Source organism: Danio rerio, chromosome 2 (assembly GCF_049306965.1).
Source record: "Danio rerio strain Tuebingen ecotype United States chromosome 2, GRCz12tu, whole genome shotgun sequence".
Lineage (NCBI taxonomy): Eukaryota > Metazoa > Chordata > Actinopteri > Cypriniformes > Danionidae > Danio > Danio rerio.
Window position 1 is genome coordinate 18,562,861 of NC_133177.1, and position 21,172 is coordinate 18,584,032.

The 21,172-nt window shown below is 37.9% G+C and overlaps 1 protein-coding gene across 17 annotated transcripts in view; it reads right to left on the minus strand.

The window, feature by feature from the left end:
* Nucleotides 1-3,872: 3,872 nt before the first annotated feature.
* The window catches only part of arhgef4 (Rho guanine nucleotide exchange factor (GEF) 4), a 160,668-nt gene continuing 143,368 nt past the window's right edge, over nt 3,873-21,172 (minus strand). For 8 of the 17 annotated variants that reach the window (XM_009298443.5, XM_009298437.5, XM_073924390.1 and 5 more), the window contains 10 exons: nt 17,995-18,171; nt 17,612-17,806; nt 14,797-14,976; nt 14,469-14,701; nt 12,435-12,564; nt 12,219-12,350; nt 11,876-12,119; nt 9,784-9,861; nt 7,936-8,174; nt 3,873-4,879 (listed from right to left, as the gene is read on the minus strand). In XM_009298443.5, coding sequence (XP_009296718.1) covers nt 7,942-8,174; nt 9,784-9,861; nt 11,876-12,119; nt 12,219-12,350; nt 12,435-12,564; nt 14,469-14,701; nt 14,797-14,976; nt 17,612-17,806; nt 17,995-18,171 — 1,602 coding nt within the window. In that variant the 3' untranslated portion in view covers nt 3,873-4,879; nt 7,936-7,941. Of the gene's footprint in view, nt 4,880-7,935; nt 8,175-9,783; nt 9,862-9,913; nt 11,273-11,333; nt 12,120-12,218; nt 12,351-12,434; nt 12,565-14,468; nt 14,702-14,796; nt 14,977-17,611; nt 17,807-17,994; nt 18,172-21,172 lie in introns of those variants that run through there. The other 9 variants (XM_073924387.1, XM_009298440.5, XM_073924394.1 and 6 more) reach the window with 2 other exon arrangements.

Here is a 21,172-nt window from a genome sequence, read left to right on the forward strand (position 1 = left end):
AAAATAGTTACTTCTAATCCACATTTGTTTTTTAAGACAAATGAAAATGTTTTAGTGTACTCACTCCCAGGCCATCCAAGGTAAGGTGACTTTCTTGTTCAGTAATACATCAGAAGTGCAGTCCTTAATGATCAAAATGCAAGTCATACAGGCAGAACATGAATCATTTCAGTGGCTTATGAAGTAAAACAGTGTTTTGCATTTAATAGCTGTGCTTTGATACATGCAGCAACTTGAGCCAAAACAGTGTTTGCTAAAACTGACAGTTCACCTAAAGTAACAGACTGTCATCATTTATAAACCCTGCAAGTGTTACAAATGAACATGAGATTTTTTATATGTTGAAGAATGTGGGTAACCACATAGTTATATCCAAACAAATGTCCTATTCGTATGCCCTATATGGTGATGCATTCGTCTCCAAAACCAGACAGGTAAACACATCTAAATTTGTTTTTATTAAAGCAAATATAAATATGCATATAATAAATATTACTGCTAATAATAACATTATAGAAATGCCAATTGTTATGAATAAACTGAAGAAAGCCCCTGGGCATGAAGAAGGCATGGAGGCAGTGGTTTTTATATTTATGCAGTAAATAATAATTTTTGTAACATTTTAATTCTTTTTTCATATGTAAAGATGTTTGTGTATTGATACATTCTGTGTGTATTAAGCATTTGAACCTGCACAGACTCACAACTAGCGTGCTCTGCCCTGGACTTTAGACCAGATTTTACTTGGTCAATGGTCTATTTCAGTTTCTCAAAATAGCCATGCGCCCACAATGTGCCTTAACACGCCTTCTTTTTAGACAGGCACACCCATGAGTTCACAAAGTGGTGTAAATGAATTTTCTGTTTAAACAACATGGTGCAAAACGTGAAAATTACAGTTGAGCTGGTCTGAAAATAGCAACAAATCCCACCAAACACATCTTGCACCCTATTGCACCAGGTGGATGATAGGGCCCTATAGAAGTAAGTCAATTTGTGTTGGCCAAGTTTTTTCACCTCACTTTGTTTGTTATTGTTCATTTATTCATTTGCTGGAAATTAGAACTGAATTTAGAAATAGTTTTAAAACAAATCTTTGCTCTTACCAAATGAAATTAAATATGTAGGCTAATGGTGGTCTTCAGTGGAGTGCATACAACACCCCTTATCCACGAAATACATTTCCTTATCCATGAAAGTAAAGAGTAAAAGTAAAGTAAAGAAAAAGTAAAGAGGCTGAATGAAGGAGACTCATTCTTTATTCTCACGCTGCAGATGATTTGTTAAACTGTTTTTTCACTATTAAAGCGTACATTTTTTTAAAAGTCCGCTATGTAAATAAAATGTTCCATGGCGTGACACAACTGACTCTTAATACACATTCTACTAAAATCAGACACATAACTCAAAAAGAGAATAAGCTCAACTCAATAAAACAACACAAAAAAATAGCAAAAGTGGATTTGGACACGCAATTAGGGCTCTATTTTGACAATCCAAGCGCAGGGCGCAAACGCTTTCAGGGCTTGTCAGAATCCACTTTTGCTAATATAAGGACGGAAATATCCGCTTTGCGCTGTGGCTCATGGTCTAAAAGGGTTGAGCTTACTTCCTTAATGAGTTTAAGAGCCAGTTGCATCGCGCCATAGCACATTTGCTATTTACATGACGACTTTGTAAGTGGAAAAACTGAGCGTTTTACTAGCAAGAAAACTGTTAAACAGAGCATCTGCAGCGCGAGAATGACAGATAGGGATTGTCATTATCTACTTTCACTTTCTCGTGGATAGTGAAACCTTGTACGCACAGACATCAATTAGCCTATAAATAATTAATTTCATTTGTTAAGCGCAAATATTTGTTTCAAAACTATTGAGTTTTAAATGAACTATTGCTTTAACAGCTAATTACATCAATTGGGGGTGTCAGTTAATGCTGCTGTTATGATTGGCTCATACTATTGCATAAGAAAAAGTGTCCATGCACCAAGCTGTAGAGTTTTAAAAGCATAATCCATATAAAAGCATGACTGACAGACTATACAGTTCTACTATACAGTTGAAGTCAGAATTTTTAGCCCCCCTTTTGATTTTTTTTCCCTCCAATTTCTGTTTAATGGAGATATTTTTTCAACACATTTCTAAGCATAATTGTTTTAATAACTCATCTCTAATAACTGATTTATTTTATCTTTGCCATGATGACAGTAAAAAAATATTTGACTAGATATTTTTTCAAAACACTTGTGTACAGCTTAAAGTGCAAGTTAAAGGCTTAACTAGGTTAATTAGGTTAACTAGGCAGGTTAGGGTAATTAGGCAAGTTGTTGAATAATAATGGTTTGTTCTGTAGACCAGTGGTTCTCAAAGTTTTTTCACCAAGTACCACCTCAAAAAAAAAAAAAAAGATCCCTCCACGTACCACCAAAATGACCAGTATTGAAATAAAGTAGCATAGTTGGCCAAATTAAGCAGCTACAGCACTGCACAGTTCGAAAATGAGGCATATTCATATTTATACAATTTGACAACTTGACCACGTGTCTCGCAGAGCCGCATTCTGAAAAGTTAAGATGTTTTCAACTGGGGACGCCTGGAATACGCAAGCGTGTCGCCCTGCAGTTCCTATTCATTTTGCTAGCCTGTGGGTTAAATTCTGATGCTCAAGTGACCGAGATGTAACATGAGAATATGGTCTTATAATAAATAAAATGGAAATAATGAATCATTTTTTATGCGGCCCGGTACAAATTGATCTACAGACCAGTGCTGCTGTTGGCCCGAGGGTTTGGGACCACTGCTCTAGCAAGCACCACACACCTCTTTCTCTAGTTCTGCTTGATTTTTAGCAGCTGATGACGCAATGCACTAAAGTAAATTTCAAGCACAGCGCCTTGATCGTAGGCTTTAGAGAACAGCCAATGCTGATCACATCCGTGTTATCGAACGCATCAAATGATTAAAATTGTATAAATTTTTTCTTTCTTTACTCAGTGATTCCTCCGCATACCACAGTTTGAAAACCACTGCTGTAGACAATCCCAAAAAAAAATTTAGCCTAAAGGGGCTAATAATTTTGTCCTTAAAATGGTTTAAAAAATTAAAAACTGCTTTTATTCTAGTCAAAATAAAACAAATAAAACTTTTTCCAGAAGAGAAAATATTATCAGACATGCTGTGAAAATATCCTTGCTCTGTTAAACATCATTTGGGAAATATTTAAAAAAATAAATAAATAAAATGGGGGCTAATAATTCTGACTTCCGCTGTAGTTTTAAATGAAGTATTTTTCATTTTATTTCATTTTTAATTTTTTTGTATTATGAATACTAACTACAGACATAAGACAAATAAACTATTCTTTTTTTTAAATGCAAAAAAAAATTTACTGAAATAAAAATGGAAAATAGGTGACACGGTGGCACAGTACGTAGCGCTGGCTGTCACCTCACAAAAAGAGTCCCAGCTGGGTCAGTTGGCATTTTGCATGTTCTCCTCATGTCCTTGTGGGTTTCCTCTGAGTGTGCTAAAGGTGAATTGAATAAACTAAATTGGCCGTAGTGTATGATTGTGAATGAGTGTGTATGGGTGTTTCCTATTACTGGATTTCAGCTAGAAGTGCATCCGCTGTGTAAAACATATGCTGGCAGTTGGCGGCTCTTTCCGCTGTGGCAATCCCTGATCAATAAAGGGACTAAGCTGAAGGAAAATGAATGGATTATTTTTAAGTTCACAGTTTGCGTCACGACTGTGAAATCTTAACTCGGAATGGTTTCAAAGACAAAGCAATTCCATTTTCTCAATCCTGTGGCATAAAAATGCTTCAAAATGAAGTAAAAACCATTAAAAAAGCAGTGTCACATGAGCCAAATGTCAGATTCATAACACTTACAAATGCTTTTTATTAACATACTTCGCTTTGTGGTCAAAGATAATCATACATATTTGACGTAAGTGTCAAACATACTCTTTTTCATTTAATAGTACCGTTATCTATCAGAATGACAGAATATTGACAATTTCATTTGGGTTGAAAATGTGGAGTTTCACAGCGAATTCATGCAACCCCCATCACAATATCTGGGTTACGTCTGGAATGGCACTTCAAGAGAAGTTCGTTACGGAGGACAAGTGTTCGTTAGGCAGCAGAAGAATGGAATGAGCACATACATGAACCGCTCGTCTGAAAGGGTGGAACCGATGGGACGTCGTCTAAAAGAATCTTTAAAAGGCTTGATGAGGAGAGAGTTGGCTCGATAGTTGCATACACAGACTGACATGATATCGATGGACACGGCTTGACAGTCTTGAGGAAGTTAACACCGTATTAAACCTCAACGCGGTCTTGCGCGCAACCCTTGGAATCCTCTTGGCGGGTTACGCAAAAAGTATCAAAGTACATACAAAAGCTAGTAGTTGGGCACTGTGGATAGCTGGCATACATTGAAAACTTGAACGAAATAAATTAAAGACATATAAAGAAGTCCTCTCTTCAAGCGGGAGTGTGTGGATGAAGCGTGTCCGAAAGATGAAGACTTGCAGCAGTAGTCGAGTTAGTGCCGGAAAAGTGGAGCAGTAGTAGCCGTCTTTAATACCGAGTGCCTTCCGATGAAGTTCGATGCCAATGTGATTGTAACCAACCCATAAAGTGCTTCCGCAATTGGACAATAAAAATAAACGTGTTACACTGGGATAAAAACACAAGTTCAGGCACCGAGTCGCTCATTTTTTGAACGGTGTCAAGCGTCCGATGTTGTGCCAGAAATTGGAGGTCTTGCGTTTGGGTTCGGCCAGCATGATGACCTGCTGCTGGGGCAGGGCGGTGGGCAGCGTCGGGTGTTTCTGCCGCAGCAGGAAGTCATAGTAGGGCCGGGTCACAGCTGCAGGACACAAACACATGGTTCAATCAGCAGGGAACTGGACACACTTGTGGACTCAAACTTTAGTAGGTGGTTTGGTTTAGTAGACAAGGGAGGGGTTCGTTTTGAGCTGGACCAATTCTAAGTATTTATATTATTGAAGGTTATTGTTATAATTATTAATATTAATGTTTAGTAAATTTGTATCCTTAGGGAATGGATGGGTTGCCAGTGAATTAAGGAAGCTGTAGAGTTACTATAAATGAAGCGCTGGGTATTGATACAGATTTCCTGATTCATTTTGATTTGGTCTTTTGTATGAAAGCAAAACATTTTGTACATTATAAAAATAATCATTTATAAATTTTTCATATGAACCCTTTTCATAAGAGTAATGTGTTAATCATAACACTTTTCTCTGTGTTTCTGATTCACTAAAAATGGTTTGATTAAAATTGTGTTTTTGTTTATTCATTAAACAGACTGATATGCAGAGGGGACAGAGCTTTTTCTGTGGCGGGTCCTCGGTCATGGAGCACTTTGCCCCTTGAGATTTGAATACCTCCATCTATTTTTAATTCACTCCTAAAAACTTACCTATTTACCTTGGCTTTTTAATATTATTTTATTAGTCCTTTCTGGTGCTTCATTTTTGAATGTATTCAGTCGTTTCTCTTGGCTTATTGTGATGTTTTTATTTTCTGTCTTTTATTTTACTTAGTCTTATGTACAGTACTTTAGTCAGTCTTATGACTGTGCTTTATAAATGAATGACTTGAAGTTGAATGAGTTGTTTGTGAATCAGACTTCATTGTTTACTCTGTTCTTGTGGGCTGTACCATGACGCCAAATTAGCCAGCTAGCCAGTTAAGTTTAGCCAGTTACGCACCAATGGGCTAGTGTTTTTCAGCCAAAGATAAGCTTTTGGTGAAAGGTTTATGTGACTATTTTCAATTACATAAGGTTCCTTTTACAGCATCGATGTTGTAATGTAATTAAAATACATTCAGTTAAATAGACTTAAGCATTCATTTAGTTAGCGCCGTCAGGATCAGCAGGCGAGCGCAGAAACTCCATTGAAAATACTGGAGTAAAATAAACTTTTCATATTTTAAAGTCAGGGTGGGTGTGAAATTTAATGCAGTGCTTCTTGTCCGGTCTGAGACCCACTTTGTACTGTACATCAAACAGGCGGTGAAGATTGCTGATTTTTAAAGAGATACTTAACCCTTAATTAAATGTCGCAATTTTAGAATGGAAAGGCAGTTCACCAGAAGTGCTGAGACTGGCTGGCTGAAATGAAAAGTCTGTGTGCATATACCCTATTCTGGGTTTTAGGTATTGTAAAGGTAGCTCAGCTCAGCTGCTCCGTAATATCATGGCAACAAAGAGTGATTAAAGTTGAGCTTCATGTTACCTAAAACCCAAGATTGGTGCAAACTAAACTGTACTTAACTGATAGCCAGCTAACCCAGCTTCAGGGTACAGGTCCCTGATTCACTGAAACAAACCATTTGAAAAGAGTCATTTGTTTGTGAAACACAGTACTTTGTTCAAAAAGAAGAGCTGGTTTAATCAAATTAGACCAGCCGTCTGATTTGGAATGATCATTTTCAGTGTGTTTTCATACACAATAGAACTGTCAAATAATAATTAGTTTCTGAATTTGAATGAACTGCTTGTGCTGCAGTATGTTATTGAGAGTGGTGTACAGTAACACATTACAAATACTCAAATGACTGTAGTTTAGTAGTTTTTCTCAGCAATTGTAATTAACTTAATAGTTTTCAAAATGTGTACTTTTTTAATGCAGCATCAATACTTTTACTTAACTACTTTTCTTTAATCTGCAGTCACTATTTTGTTTTTCCTTGTCTATGAGAAAAATCAGTCCTGCCCAATCAAATCACACATAGCAGGTAAATCGCATCATAAGGAACTGCCTCACATGGGCGATTTATAATGGCAGCAAACTGTTTGTAGGCATTAAAAGTGTCAAGAAGATGTCCAAAACCTTTACACACATCGATCGAGAAACTGTTTAAATGCATGTCACTGATGAGACGTTGACGGATGTTTACTGTTTGATGACCGAAATGGCTTTAAACACCCAGCAGGCACAAGACATGGGCTATTAGGGATGTTGTATTTTATTTGCCATTTTTGTTTGGAAATGATAATCGAGTTGACGTCAGAACTTAACGTCAGGCCAACGTCAATGTCCAACCTAATATCAACGTCTAATGATGTTACAGCTTGTTGTTGTGTGGACGTTACCATGATGACATCAATCAGACATTGGATTTTGTTTGTCAGACCTGACAAATAAATATTGTCAATATGACGTTGGTTTAAGACACAACACAACCTAAAATCAATCAAATATCAACGTCATTTGATGTCGTTATCGGACATCAAAATAACGTTGCCCTTGGACGCTGGCTAGACATTGAATTTTGGTCACCTGACGTCACAACCTAAATCTAACCTAATATTAACACCTTATGACGTTGTGTGCCTGCCGGGCAATAACTAAACGCACTACACAATACATCACATCAGCTTTTTACAGCATAACACTCACTACTCTTGAGTACTTTTGAAAGGTCTACTCATACTTCGAGTAATATTTACAACAGGTACTTTTACTCTACTTACACTACATTTTTAGGCAAGTAATGGTACTTTTACTTGAGTATAATTTTTTTAGTACTCTTTCCACCACTGGTTATTGATTCACCAAAGGACTGGTTGTTTGTTAGTAAATCAGCCTACATTGCTTTGTTTGTTAGCTAGGCTATATTTTTTGCAACATATGCTGAAAAGATATAGTTTAATATAGACATTGGTTTATGAATCAGACTACACCGTATGCTGTATGTTACTGAATCAGACTACACCGTATGCTGTATGTTACTGTATTGTATATTGTCATCCAACACAGCCTTTTTATCATATTCAGTCTGCAAAATTTCATATATCACTTAAAGAAAGAACATGGTTGATCAGAAAATCACTCTTTACCCAGCGTCAGGTTAAATAAGTGTGTAAGTCACACTTAACACACTGTGAATTACCCTTGACTACTCGATGGGCTCTCTACTTTGAGAGGAGACCCAGGATATAGCCCTGCGCAGGACCCCAGGGGGCACCATAACCCCCCGCCCCTGCCTGCGCTGAGGCCCTTCAGGGAGGAGAGGTGAAGTTAGGGTGGCCCTGGGAACCAGAGGTCCTGGAGGCTCGGACAAACGCAGGCACTTGGTTTTGGGGTGAAGGAGTGGAGCTCTGAGTGCCAAAAGGTGCTGTAAAGCTAATGCTGCTCCAGAGCAGTGTGATAATAATGAAACAACACACAAACATGATCAAACACATGCTTAAAAACAGATGAATAGTGAACACACACGGCACAACTCATTGCTTACATGATACACACTATTGCTGTTGCTTAGTTTAAAGGCTCTGCACTCTCCAGAGATTGGTTTAGCTACATACATTAGCAACTTTAAATCAATGAAACTTTCCAAAATAGGAGAAGGGTGGTCTCCCCCCCCCCCCCCCCCCCCCCGAAATGCAATCATCAGCCACTTTATTAGGTACACCTGTTCAACTAATTGTTAAGGCAAATATCTTATGAGCCAATCACATGACAGCAGCCCAATGCCTTCTGTTCAAGACAATCTGTTGAAGTTAAAACTGATCAGAATGGAGAAGAAAGCTGACTGAAGTTACTTTAACTGTGGCATGTGCTCTGAGCATAACAGAAACAGATGGTCTACTGAGATTTTCACTCACAACTCTCTCTCTATTCATAGACTGGTCTTAAAAAAGAGATACTATCTAGTTGACATGATGGAGACTGAGCAGACTGGTTCCCTTTTTTTCAGCTAATCACTCATTACAACCAAGGTCTAGAGGAGCATCTCTGAACAAGTCAAACCTTGAAGGAGATGAGCTACAGCAGCAGAAAAAAAGAGCACGCCAGTAGCTGGGTTTTCCATCACCCTGTGTTAATGCACATTTTGAAGTATGGCATGAGAAATTACTGACAGAAAGGGCAAATTATGAATAAAAATAATTACATTTTCCTTTGCTAAGTTTTTTTTTTTTTTGGTTTGTTTGAGGTAGTGTTAGACTTGTGCATGAGGGTTCATGTGAATAATAAGAGACAGTAACTTGCAGAGTAGATTTTGACATAGCGGACATTACACCCATTTGACCAATCAGCTGTCTGCATTTTGCTTGCCTTGTACACTGCTGGTTACAGTATGACAGTCAGTCGCTCAAACAATTCCGATCCTAAAAGATCCTGTCCTATCAACAGTTCAAGCTACTACCGGTGTAATTGTGTGGGTGATTTTTCATGCCACACTTTGGGCCCCTTAATATCAGTTGAGCATTGATTAAATGCCCCAGTATTTTTGCTAATCATGTCAATCCCTTTATAATCACAGTGCACTACATCATCTTCTGGCTCCTAGCAGGACAATGTGCCATTTCACAAACCTAATAAAAATTATTTAAAAACAAATAATTTAAACAATATCTTTCTAAATATGATAAACAGGGTTACCAATTAGCTCACATGGTCTCTACAATCAGCAAAACACATTTGAGACGTTTTTGAAAAAAGCTGATTCACATCATGGATGAGCTCTCTATCTGCAGTGACTGTGTAATGCTATCATCCCAGCATGGACTAATATCTCTGATGAATGTTTCCAGCACCTGCTTAAATCTATTCCACAAAGAATTCAGAAGGCAAAAGAGAGTCCAACCTGGTTTTAGTAAGGTGTACCTAATGAAGAGGCCAGTGAATGTAAAGTATACAGCTGCTTCCTCTATAGTGACAGCATTAGAGATGAGACACCAGGTATATCCTGAAAACATCTCAGAAATAGAGAACGACACAACAGCCTGAAAATTACCTTTAGGCTTCCCTGTTGGATGACTCTTAGTTGCATTCAACATTGCCTGCTTCTTCTGGACCTCTGTAATCGTAAAACCTGTTTGCAGGCAAATCAAAAACATTTGTAAGCTTTTTTTTTTTTTTTTTTTGCTGTTAAACGTGCACCATTAACAAAACACAAAAAAGACTTAAGATAAGCAAATATCAATACATAATATAAGAGAATATGCCAGGGAGTTGCTTTCTGGTTCACAAACAGCTGGCATCAGCACAAACCCTCTTTTGTGTTAAAGCACTGGCAGGATTTACTGACACACAGTGAAACATGGCGATGGATGTTATTTTTGTAGTTGACCTTACTGAATATGCACTTACAGGCATTTTCATTTAAAATACAAAGGAAGAGAGTATTCAAAGAGAAAATTCACCCCAAGATGTACCCAAAATGTACTCACTATTCACTTTTCCTCATGTGGTTCCAACCCTTTATATGTTTCTTTATACCACTTAATGCAACGGAAGATATTTTGAAAAATGTTGTGATACTGGTAGCCAATGATATCCACAGCAGGGAAAAGCATACTATGTAATTCAATGATTACCAGCTTCCAGCTTTTTCGAAAAATATTTTCTTTTCTGACGACTGAAATAGTGAAGGGTAAAAAAAAAATGACTCGTCCTTTTTATTTTTGGGTGAACTATCTCTTTAAAAGCACAACACAATGTGATTAAAAAGAACAGCTGTTTCTCATCATAAAAAATATTTTGTTATTAAAACATAGTTAAAGCCAGAATTATTAGCTCCCCTGAATTGTTAGCCTCCTGTTATTTTTTCCCCTAATTTCTGTTTAACGAAGAGAAAAATTTTACAACACTTTTCTAAACTTAATAGTTTTAATAACTCATCTCTAACAACTGATTTCTTTTATTTTTGTCATGATGACAGTAAATGATATTTTACTAGATATTTTTCAAGACACAAGTATTTAGCTTAAAGTGACATTTAAAGGCTTAACTAGGTTAATTAGGTTAACTAGGCAGTAGGCTTGGGCAGTAATACGGTAATATGGTATACCATGGGATCTAAAAATAGCAACGGTATCAGTTTCAATACGGTTGTACCGTCATAAAAAACAATGGAGAGAGAGAGGTGAGGTAAGATGGTGAGTCATGCACCAAGTGACCCGGTCTCGAAAAAGAACACAACCTAAGCAGTTTGGCAGTATTTTGGGTTTCGACCGATCGAGAATGGATTTGTGGTAAATACAAACTAGAGGTCTGCATTCCCCCTGCTGAGCCATGGGACCCGACCAGATTTCTTGCGGTGCAGGAATAAATTTCAGAATAAATCGCGGGAGCGGTTGGTAACTCTGGTGTAATTTGAACTGGAGCGGGCGGTCTAACAATATCGTTCCCAAGCAAGCGAGCACGCACACATCCGCATGAACACTGTTTATGTGTGTGAATGAGAGAGAGCGTGATGCTGTGTGTCCCTTGTTTGGTTCTGCCTATGTGTGTGTGTATGAGAGAGAGAGAGCATAATGCTGTGCGCCGATGGCTTGGTGCTGCGTGTGTGTGTGTGTGTGTGTGTGTGTGTGTGTGTGTGTGTGTGTGTGTGTGTGTGTGTGTGTGTGTGTGTGTGTGTGTGTGTGTCAATGAGAGAAAGCGAGATTGTTTATAACCTGGAATGGTAGAACATATTTTTGGAGAACTAAGAATTTACTGTATATAATGGAATTCTTAACTATTTTTGTCATTTAACAACAAAGATTCTGTATAAAGTTTTATCATAAACTGCAAACATAATCATGGATAGTCCAACTATGTATAATTGTATGTGTCGATTGAATATCCCAAGAAATACATTTATAAAGGTTTCAAATTATCCCACACTAAGCGGTACTAATTACTACTCCTGGTATTGGAAGCATTGAAATAATGTTTGTATGTTTTTTTAAATGATAATAAGATATTTATATATGTTTAAATGTTTTTGGATATGAACTAAGAGTGTAAAATAAAGGAAATAATAATAATTAAATAATCAATTTAAAGACTAGCTATGAACAGCAAAAGCAGTGTTTTTATACAGCTCCAGAAGCGCCGTTCACCTGTCTCGAGGTCATGCTGGACCTGCTCCCGCTCATCTGTGAAGGCTCTCAGCCAGCGCTGCTTTTGTTCGGGCTTCTTGGCACACAGGAGATGAACCTCCTCTCCTCCAGGAGAACACAATTTCAAGGCATTCTTCACACTCACATTAAAGTCCTTATCCTTCCCATCCTCCACATCCACCACCTCCATCTCATCCATGTCTAACCGACCCTTGTAGTACAAGATATCCCTCCGAAGCAGATCCTGTGGTTTTTAAAAAGACGGTAAAACTTTAATACCTGCATGAACACCATCTGCCGTGACTAACAGTGACTGCTCTCACTGGCACATCAAGTGACTGACCTTCTTACAGAAAACCAGTTGGTGGTCAAAGAGGAAGAACATTCTCTGCTGGCCTTTAGCCTGTGGCTGGGAGATCTTGGTCAGGTCTCCAGAAAAGATCAGATCAGAGCTCCTGCTCAAGACGTCTTCACCCTAATGAAATGAGAAAGAGACCGTGAGACCACACAGATCTGCGTCACTAAGAGAATCTACACCCATGATGCTCCTGTCATTTACCTCCCAGTCTTCTATGGAGCTCTGCCACTGAGCGATTTTGTCAATATTTTCTAGACGCCTCTTTCTCTCATTGATCAGTCTGGCCACATTCTTCATAGCGTTTAAGGCAGCTTCCACATCCTTATAATCTCTGCAAAGAAAGGAAATGAAGATATTTGGATTAAATTTCATTTGCAAAGTGTCATTTTGCAAAATTCAGTAAGTTGTCATCATCAGACCCTTAAACTTATTACTATGGCTGCATCCGAAATGGCCTACTGCCATACCTGCCAACATTTGTCTCTGAAAATCCAGGAAACGATCGCAGCTAACCAAAGTTAGCGACCCAAGAGTGTTAAACTCCAAAAACTGTACTATACCAAAAAAGCTGAGGACCTGGGGGTTAGAGTGTTGGAGTGGCGGAGGAGAGAAATAACAACACAGGAGGGTGGCAGGAGATGGGTATGAATACAGGAGACTCTCTCGAAAAACGGGAGTGTTAGCACTCCCAACTTCTCGGGAAGGTACTGGATTTAAGTTTGCTACAAGATTTTTGTTAGGAAAGTAAATTCTATTTAGTAGGAAAGTGAGTAGTATGAATGGAATTAGGCATCATAGTGGCCCAGTGGTTAGCAAGAAGGTCGCTGGTTCAAGTCCTGCCTGGGTCTGTTGGCGTTTCTCTTTTTTTTTTTTTTTTTGCATGTTCTCTCCGTGTTGGTGTGGGTTTCCTCCGGTTTACACACACTTTAAAATAGGGAAGTATGTGATTTCATACACAGCCTATGCATTTTTTATGTTAAAAATTTCAACAAAGATATTGCTTTCCAGTAAAAAAAACAACTGTAAAATAATAATAAAAAAAAGATAAAATTTTTTCAATTATTTTCTTTGTGAATATGTAACCCCGCCGGTCGACCTTCCGCATGGGAGTCGGTTGCTCTACCAAGGAGGCTAAAGACCATGGCCTCTAGCATATGTCGCTAGAGCACCTTGAGAGGTCAGAGGAGTGAGGTTTACCTGCACAGCACACACTAGCTGGCCTCCGTTACAAATACATTTAAAAGTGCTGTTTTTTACTGTTATGGAATGATGGAAAGTCCAAAAAAATTAATTCAGTGGAAAATAAAATTATTTTGTACCATTATGAGATTCCCATACCATCGCTTCTGACTTGCGCCTATCTATACTGAATAAAATAGTATTCATCATATTTATTTTCAAATCAATTAATTAATCTTGTGCATGTGTGTCCTATATAATCAAATTATCTCCGTAAAATGTGGGGATGTTTTATTTTTTAGTTACTAAAGATCTGCATTTTCATATGTATGTTTGCCATATACAGTATATTAAACATTTCATAATATAAAGAATGTTTCAAGAGTTCACACATAACTGATGATTGATTATAAAGCTTGTTTGGCATGCTGTCCCGGGAGAGAGCCCTGAGCTCATAAGATCCTCGAGCCCGGACTCCCTCCCGTTTGCAAGGCAAGAGGGGAGTTTGAGCTCAGGTAGATCTCAAGAACTCCCCTGCTGTAGTAACTAAAGAACTGATGGGGATTGCACATAAGAGATAACCATTTACTTGGAGCATGTTTATGGTGCTGATTTGGGTTAGTCAATTAACTTAGGTTGCATGTTTTTTAACGGTGGGAAGAAACCTGGGAACCCAGGGGAAACCCTTGTGAGCACGGGGAGAACGTGTAAACTCCGCACAGAAACGTCGGCTGGCTTGGTAAGGACTACAACCAGTGACGTTCTAACTGTGAGGCAACAGTGCTAACCACTGGGCCACCGTGCCATCCATTTAGCAAAGGAGGAGGGGTAGAGGTGGAAGGGCTTTTTTTTTATTTATTGGGGCTTAGAATCGTCTGATTGGTGAATCATAAATTGAATAATGCGGGGCAAGCTGCAAGCAATCATAAGCATGTGATCCTCTCGAAATTAGTTTATAAATAAACTTCACTTAGTGCATTCAGACATTAAATGTTCTACATGGACTTTTATGTGTAAAAAAGTTTTCATATTGTAGTAAACATTTAGAGGCAGTACCTGTGCTGTGGGTTGGTGTACTTGAGCAGTTCAGCGAGCTGCAGAGGATACTTGCAGATCTTCTGAACAGGAGTAAGTAGGAATCCATCCAACGAAATGTCAATCATCTTCTGGAGCAGGCGACAAGCCTCAAAGAAGAACACATACTTCTTGATCTTCATCAGTTTGGAGAGCTGCACGCAGGCATTGGGGTGGTTGTTGCAATACTCAGAATAGATCTGGAAGTTTGTTTGCTGGATGGAAACAGAAGCAAGGAGAACAGAGTAAACTCAAAAATCGAAATTAAAGCAGCATCTTACATAGACGCCTACAGGGAAAGTCAGGTTACCTGCTCTAAGAAGCAGGAGCCGATCTCGCTGAGGTGAGGATGCTCTTTGTTGAATTTTTTCTCCAAGGCTTTGAGGAACTTCTTCTGGAATCGGTAGAGCTCGTCGATGTTGCCAAAGATAGTGCGCAGTTGCTCTTCTGTAAACATATCTGTCCTCTTCCGACATTGTTTTATATAGCCCTGGAAGCCAAATACATAAGATTTAATGCTGTAGCATGGATGAAATATGCGGCAGCAATTCTAAACGCACATCCACATACATATACGTCTTTTTTTGCAACTGGATATATCTATAAAGCTTATGTACTTACAATAATAATTTATTCTCTGGATAAATTAAACGAATGACAATAAGATGAGATGCATTACAAACACATCAAATAAATTGCTGAAATGCACCAAAAATAACTGGTTTGATCAGTTGATCAGAATATGGTGAAGAGCTAACTTAGAGCAGCCCGCAGGAACTAATAAGGCATATACAGTATATATTTACATATGTGAACCTTTTTTTTTTTACTTCCCAGGTTCTTTGGAATTTCCCCAACCAATCGCAGAGCCAGGGGGACCAGAGTTAGTGCTCCGTCTTGCCCACCCCCCCACAAAGTCTATACAAAGTCTATTCTCACAAGAGTATATTTTTGGCAATAACCAAAATATGTATTGTACAGGTCAAAATATACACCAAAAATCATTAGAATATTAAAGAAAGCTCACTCACAGAGAAAAGCCTTATGAAAGTGTGTAGAAACAATATAACCTGGATGAATTAAATTTTTTAGACCCCTTTAATTACGTAGCCACTTTAAAAACTATATTGAAAATAAAATAAACCTGGATGATTCAATACTGGAATTTTTTACAAATGCCAACAAAAGCAGTTGGAGTAAAGGTATAATTTCAAAACTTTAGAAAGGATTTAGATTAAATAACCCCCACACAACGAAATATGTTTAAAAAAAAAAAAGGGAAAAGAAAAGTTACCTCATTATTTTAGATGAAGAGTGGTTGGACATATGTAAATTTACATCAAAATGTACTAAATCACATACAGGGAGAGAATTTGAATTCAAATGTGTAATAAGATTTTTCATACCGTCAAAACAGACAGCAAACACCACAGGAAAGGACACTAAGTGCTGGAGACAATGTGGGTCTCAGGAACCTAATCGCTGGCACAATTTTGGGTAGAATTACATGGAGTAATAGAACACATACTTAATTGCTACGATCACCAGTGATCCAGCCCAAGCAGATCACTAGTATCAACAGTTCGCTAATGAACTGCAAATCTGCCAGTAAAAGAATTACAAGATCCAGTCATGCACCACACACTCACGTCTGTTCCAGTTTCCCATTGATTACACTCAAACAGCTAAAGCTGCTAATGGACTGATTACACTCACATATATACAGCTCACTCTGACACCCTTATTGCTGAGTCTTGTTTTACAGTTGTCACATTACGACGTGTTTCCCTTACCTAATCTTGCCGTTTACCGAGGTTTGCTACGTTTTGTTTGTTTATTCTTGTCTGCTGCCTGCCTTTGACCATCTGCCTGCTTATTGACTATGATTCTGGATTGCCTGTATACATCTGTTTGATCCTGTTGACTGTTGCTTGCCAGACCATTCTCTGCAAAATAAAACCTGTATTTGGATCCGCACACTCCCTTGTCAGCGTTACACTACCCTTTCCATTCATGGTTATTTATTTTAGAAGCTTTAACATCCAAATAAGTAAAACTGAAAAATATATACTTGATATTTTAATAATCACAGCCAAAAAAGCTATTACAAGACACTGGTTACTTCCTAAATCCATAACAATCCATGAATGTCTAGATATAGTATATGATATCATATGTGATGGAAAAAAATTCCATTCTCCCTTCGACTCTAAATTAATGTATTTATAAATATCTGGACCAAGTGGACAGAATACATTAGGTTGCTCTATCCAATCTTCATAGACATATAAAAATATTACTACCTAATTCCCATCCACAGAACAAACATTTTCAATTTACGACCCATTGCACTCCCCCACTTAATCCTCTCTTTAGATTAGGAATTTATAACTGATAACAACTCAACTAAATTTGAGCGAATAAATAAAGATTTGAACCTTTCTGAGCCCAATCAAATGTAGTTATTTCTATTATTTTTGTTACCATTTTATTATTACTGTTCATTTCATATATTTTATTATTTGAAACTTCTGTTACTTAGTTTGTAAAAAATAAAAATGTTTAGGAAAGGGAAATATACACTCTCTCAAGTGAAATCACTGTACTGTATATATTGCTACTATTAAAAACAAAAAAGATTAAGTCAAGATCGTGTTCCATTCCATTTTATTTTTTTTAAATTTTAACTGTAAATATATCAAAACTATTTATATTGTTTGTAATATGCAAGTATTCAGACAATTTAAAAATGATTTTCTCTGTAATTAGATTTCTAAACCTTTCAAATGGTCTCACCTCAACCAACTATTGCACTTTCCTAATAAACCATGCACAAAAGCTTAATTATTCACCTCTGAGAAAACATTTAAATCTCAATTTTAAAATATGGCACTTATGACTTGTTTTGTGGTTCAGGGCCACATATATAATTTTATTTCTCTGAGACACAATCTTTCAATACTCAGGAAATAAATACAGTGGTTTCCTTGGTTCCCTTATATTATTAAAGATGCAAATTTGCACCAGTTTTCTGGGATTTGATGATTTTGTTCTTTTCAAAAGATTGATAGATTATAATAATCCTCATGCTGAATCAATCGATAAGTGTCTTGTGGTAAACTGACCTCACATATGTCCTTCAGGTGTTTAATGTAATCTCTCTCTGTGCTCATGATCTCATTGATGACGTTGGCTCTCATCTGCTCCTTGCATGGCAGTCCAGGTCCCAAGGGTCCCCCCATGCTGGCCCCACACCCCTCTGAGGCCCCGTCCAGATGGGCTAGGTATTCCTCCATGGGCTCATCTTGGTTCACCCGTAACTACAGAAAAACAATGATTATAGTTCAGTGAAATTTCTGTCTGTTGCTACTGAATGTGCAGTTGCTTTTATCAATGTACTTTGGTGGGAAAAGAAAATTGTAGCATCAACATCCCCTCAATGTAGCCTAATGTAATAGTGACACTAATCAAATTTTTGGTTAAGAGCAGGAAGCCTGTTCTCTTTTACCCGAACAAAGCTGGCGGGGAACCAGCCCTCGCTGTCCAGCACCCTGCCCCACCACCACTCCTTGTTCGTAGCGTCCACTACTTCAATGACATCTCCAGCTTTAAAGCCCAGCTCCTGGTCATCCATGGTGACGTGGTCCCATAGAGCCTCCGCGCACACACTGCCATCACTGATCAGCTATTAAAAACACAAGATGGAAGAGAAATGGAATGATTGAACATTTACATTTACATTTACATTTAGTCATTTAGCAGACGCTTTTATCCAAAGCGACTTACAAATGAGGACAAGGAAGCAATTTACACAACTAAGAGCAACAATGAACGGCACTGATCAAGTTGGAGAAGGAACTACAGAGATGTGTATGAGAGCAAATACATATTTGGATAAAAATACCAAGTTTTTTTAATTAAAGTTTGTGTGGCTGGTATATCATAAAAAAATATTCTTGCTTGATTTTTGGTTTAGACCAGGGATGTCAAACTCAATTCTTGGCTGGCCGCAGCCCTGTACAGGATAGTTCCAACCCTGCTCCAACAGACTTACTTGTAGGTTTCAAACAAGCCTGAAGGACTCAATTAGTTTGATCAGGTGTGTTTAATTAGGGTTGGAACTAAACTGTGTAGGGCTGCGGCCATTCAGCAATTGAGTTTGACATCCCTGGTTTAGACTTTTATTGATCCCGAAATGAAATTTACGTCACAGCAGAGCTCTCTATACTATAAAATAAATAAAATACATTACATACAGTTGAAGTCAGAATTAATAGCCCCCCCTTTGATTATTTTTTTTTTTTGTTTGTTTGAAAAATGATGTTTAACAGAACAAGGAAATTTTTACAGTCTGATAATATATTTTTTTTCTGGAAAAAATCTTATTTGTTTTATTTCAGCAAGAATAAAAGCTTTAATTAAGTTTTAAATTAAAAAAAAAACATTTTAAAGACAAAATTATAAGCCCCTTTAAGCTATATATATATATTTTGATAGTCTACAGAACAAATCATCATTATATATTAACTTGCCCAAATACCCTATCCTGCCTAATTAACCTAATTAACCTAGTTAAGCCTTTAAATGTCACTTTAAGCTGTATAGAAGTGTCTTAAAAAATATCTAGACATCATAGCACGTATGCACGTAAACAACACGCAGACACTAGTCCATATCTACAGTATTCATGCGGTTTCATTTCCGCATAACTCATCTAGTAATATACAACCTGATAACTGTTGGTAAAAATGACTTCCTGTATTGTTCCCTCTTACATATGAAATATAAACTCTACAACTACATATAATTTGCATTAGGCCGCATTACATATTTTATATTCACAATTTATCTGGTATGATTTTGGTCAAATATTTTAAAAGTGTAAAGATTTAATGCACTTTTATATTTTACATTTTCCATGATAATTTAAATAGAGCGTCTTGGAAATTCCACCAATTCCAAACTTAACAGGTAATTGGCACAATAAACACTCTGCAATGTTTTTACATACTTTAGTAAAAACATGTACATAAAATAGCTGCTTATTACTTTCAACTTGTATTTGTTTTCAATAAATTAATTTTAGGGCACCACAGTGGCGCAGTGGGTAGCACAATCGCCTCACAGCAAGAAGGTCGCTAGTTCGAGCCTCAGCTGGGTCAGTTGGCATTTCTGTGTGGACTTTGCATGTTCTCCCTGTGTCCTTGTGGGTTTCCTCCAGGTGCTCCGGTTTCCTCCACAAGTCCAAAAACATGTGGAATAGGTGAATTGGGTAGGCTAAATTGTCTGTAGTGAATTAGTATGTATGGATGTTTCCCAGTGATGGGTTGCAGCTGAAAGGGCATCTGCGTTCATTCCACTGTGGCGACCCCAGATTAATAAAGGGACAAAGCCAACAAAAAAATTAATGAACGAAATTGATTTTAATGTGCAAAGATGTAATTGTTTTAAGTCAAACTAACTGTATAATATTGATATAAAACGTGGGTGACACGGTGGCTTCATGACTAGCATTGTCGCCTCACAGCAAAAAGGTTGCTGGTTCGAGCCCCGGCATAGCCATGCAGTACAGGTGAATTATGGCCAACTAAATTGGCCATAATATATGTGTATAAATGGGTGCGTATGGATGTTTCACAGTACTAGGCTGCAACTAGAAGGGCATCCGCTGTGTAAAACATATACTGGATAAGTTGGCGGTTCATTCCACAGTGGCTACCCCTGATGAATAAAGGAACTGATCCGAAGGATGCCAAATGGATGTAAAAAAACGTAATTAATACATATGTGTGTGCGCTTATGTGTAAACTATAAAAAGGGCAATTCTGTGCCTTACTATGCTGAATGAAAATGCACCTTACATTGATACAAAACATTCAATTTCATTGTCATTGTCAGTCTCTCAGTGGCATAGTGTGTATATCATATGCAATGATATGAAACCTTTTATTCAGAGTACTTAACCAAAAGCACACTGCAATGTATCAATAGAGGAAGCATTGCCAAATTAAGCTTTTCATCTCAACTGTCTGCTTTTTCCCTGAGTGGTCAATTTAAGGTTCTGCATTCTGCTTGCAAGAATTAGTTTGGCAAAGAAAACAAAAAGCAGGGTAATATACGGCCATACCATTTAGCATGGCTACAGTGAAAATTAAGTGAAATCTTGGCAACCTCAACCACTTACATCAAACCGTCTCAGCCGCGCAGCTAAACGTGATCTATTGGTGCTGATGTAACAATCACACTCATTTCTCTGTCCACAAACGGCGACTCGAAGGCTGAATAAACACCCCCTGAATCCAGAGCCTTGCGTTCTCATCATCACCACAGCTGTGCCCATGTACCCTGTTGCCTAGCGACACACCCACATACTTTCCCATGTGCCTCCTCTTCACGGCCTGTGTGTTGCAGCTTCTAGGTTTGCTCGAAGATGCTATCAGAAACAGCCCTGGTGCATACTGTAACTGAGCAAACACACAGATCCAAATAAAGCTGACAGTGAGTGAATACGGTTTTAAAAACTAACCTGGCTGTTCTAGTTTTAAAATGTTTCCACTCGACTGAGCTATTACCCCACCATAATCATGTCAGCAGCATGACCTCTTTTATCCAGCAGCATCCTACTCATCAGCAAAACAATTCCTCTGCTTGCAGAGACTTAAAAGAAAGCCTCAAAGGGGCCAAAA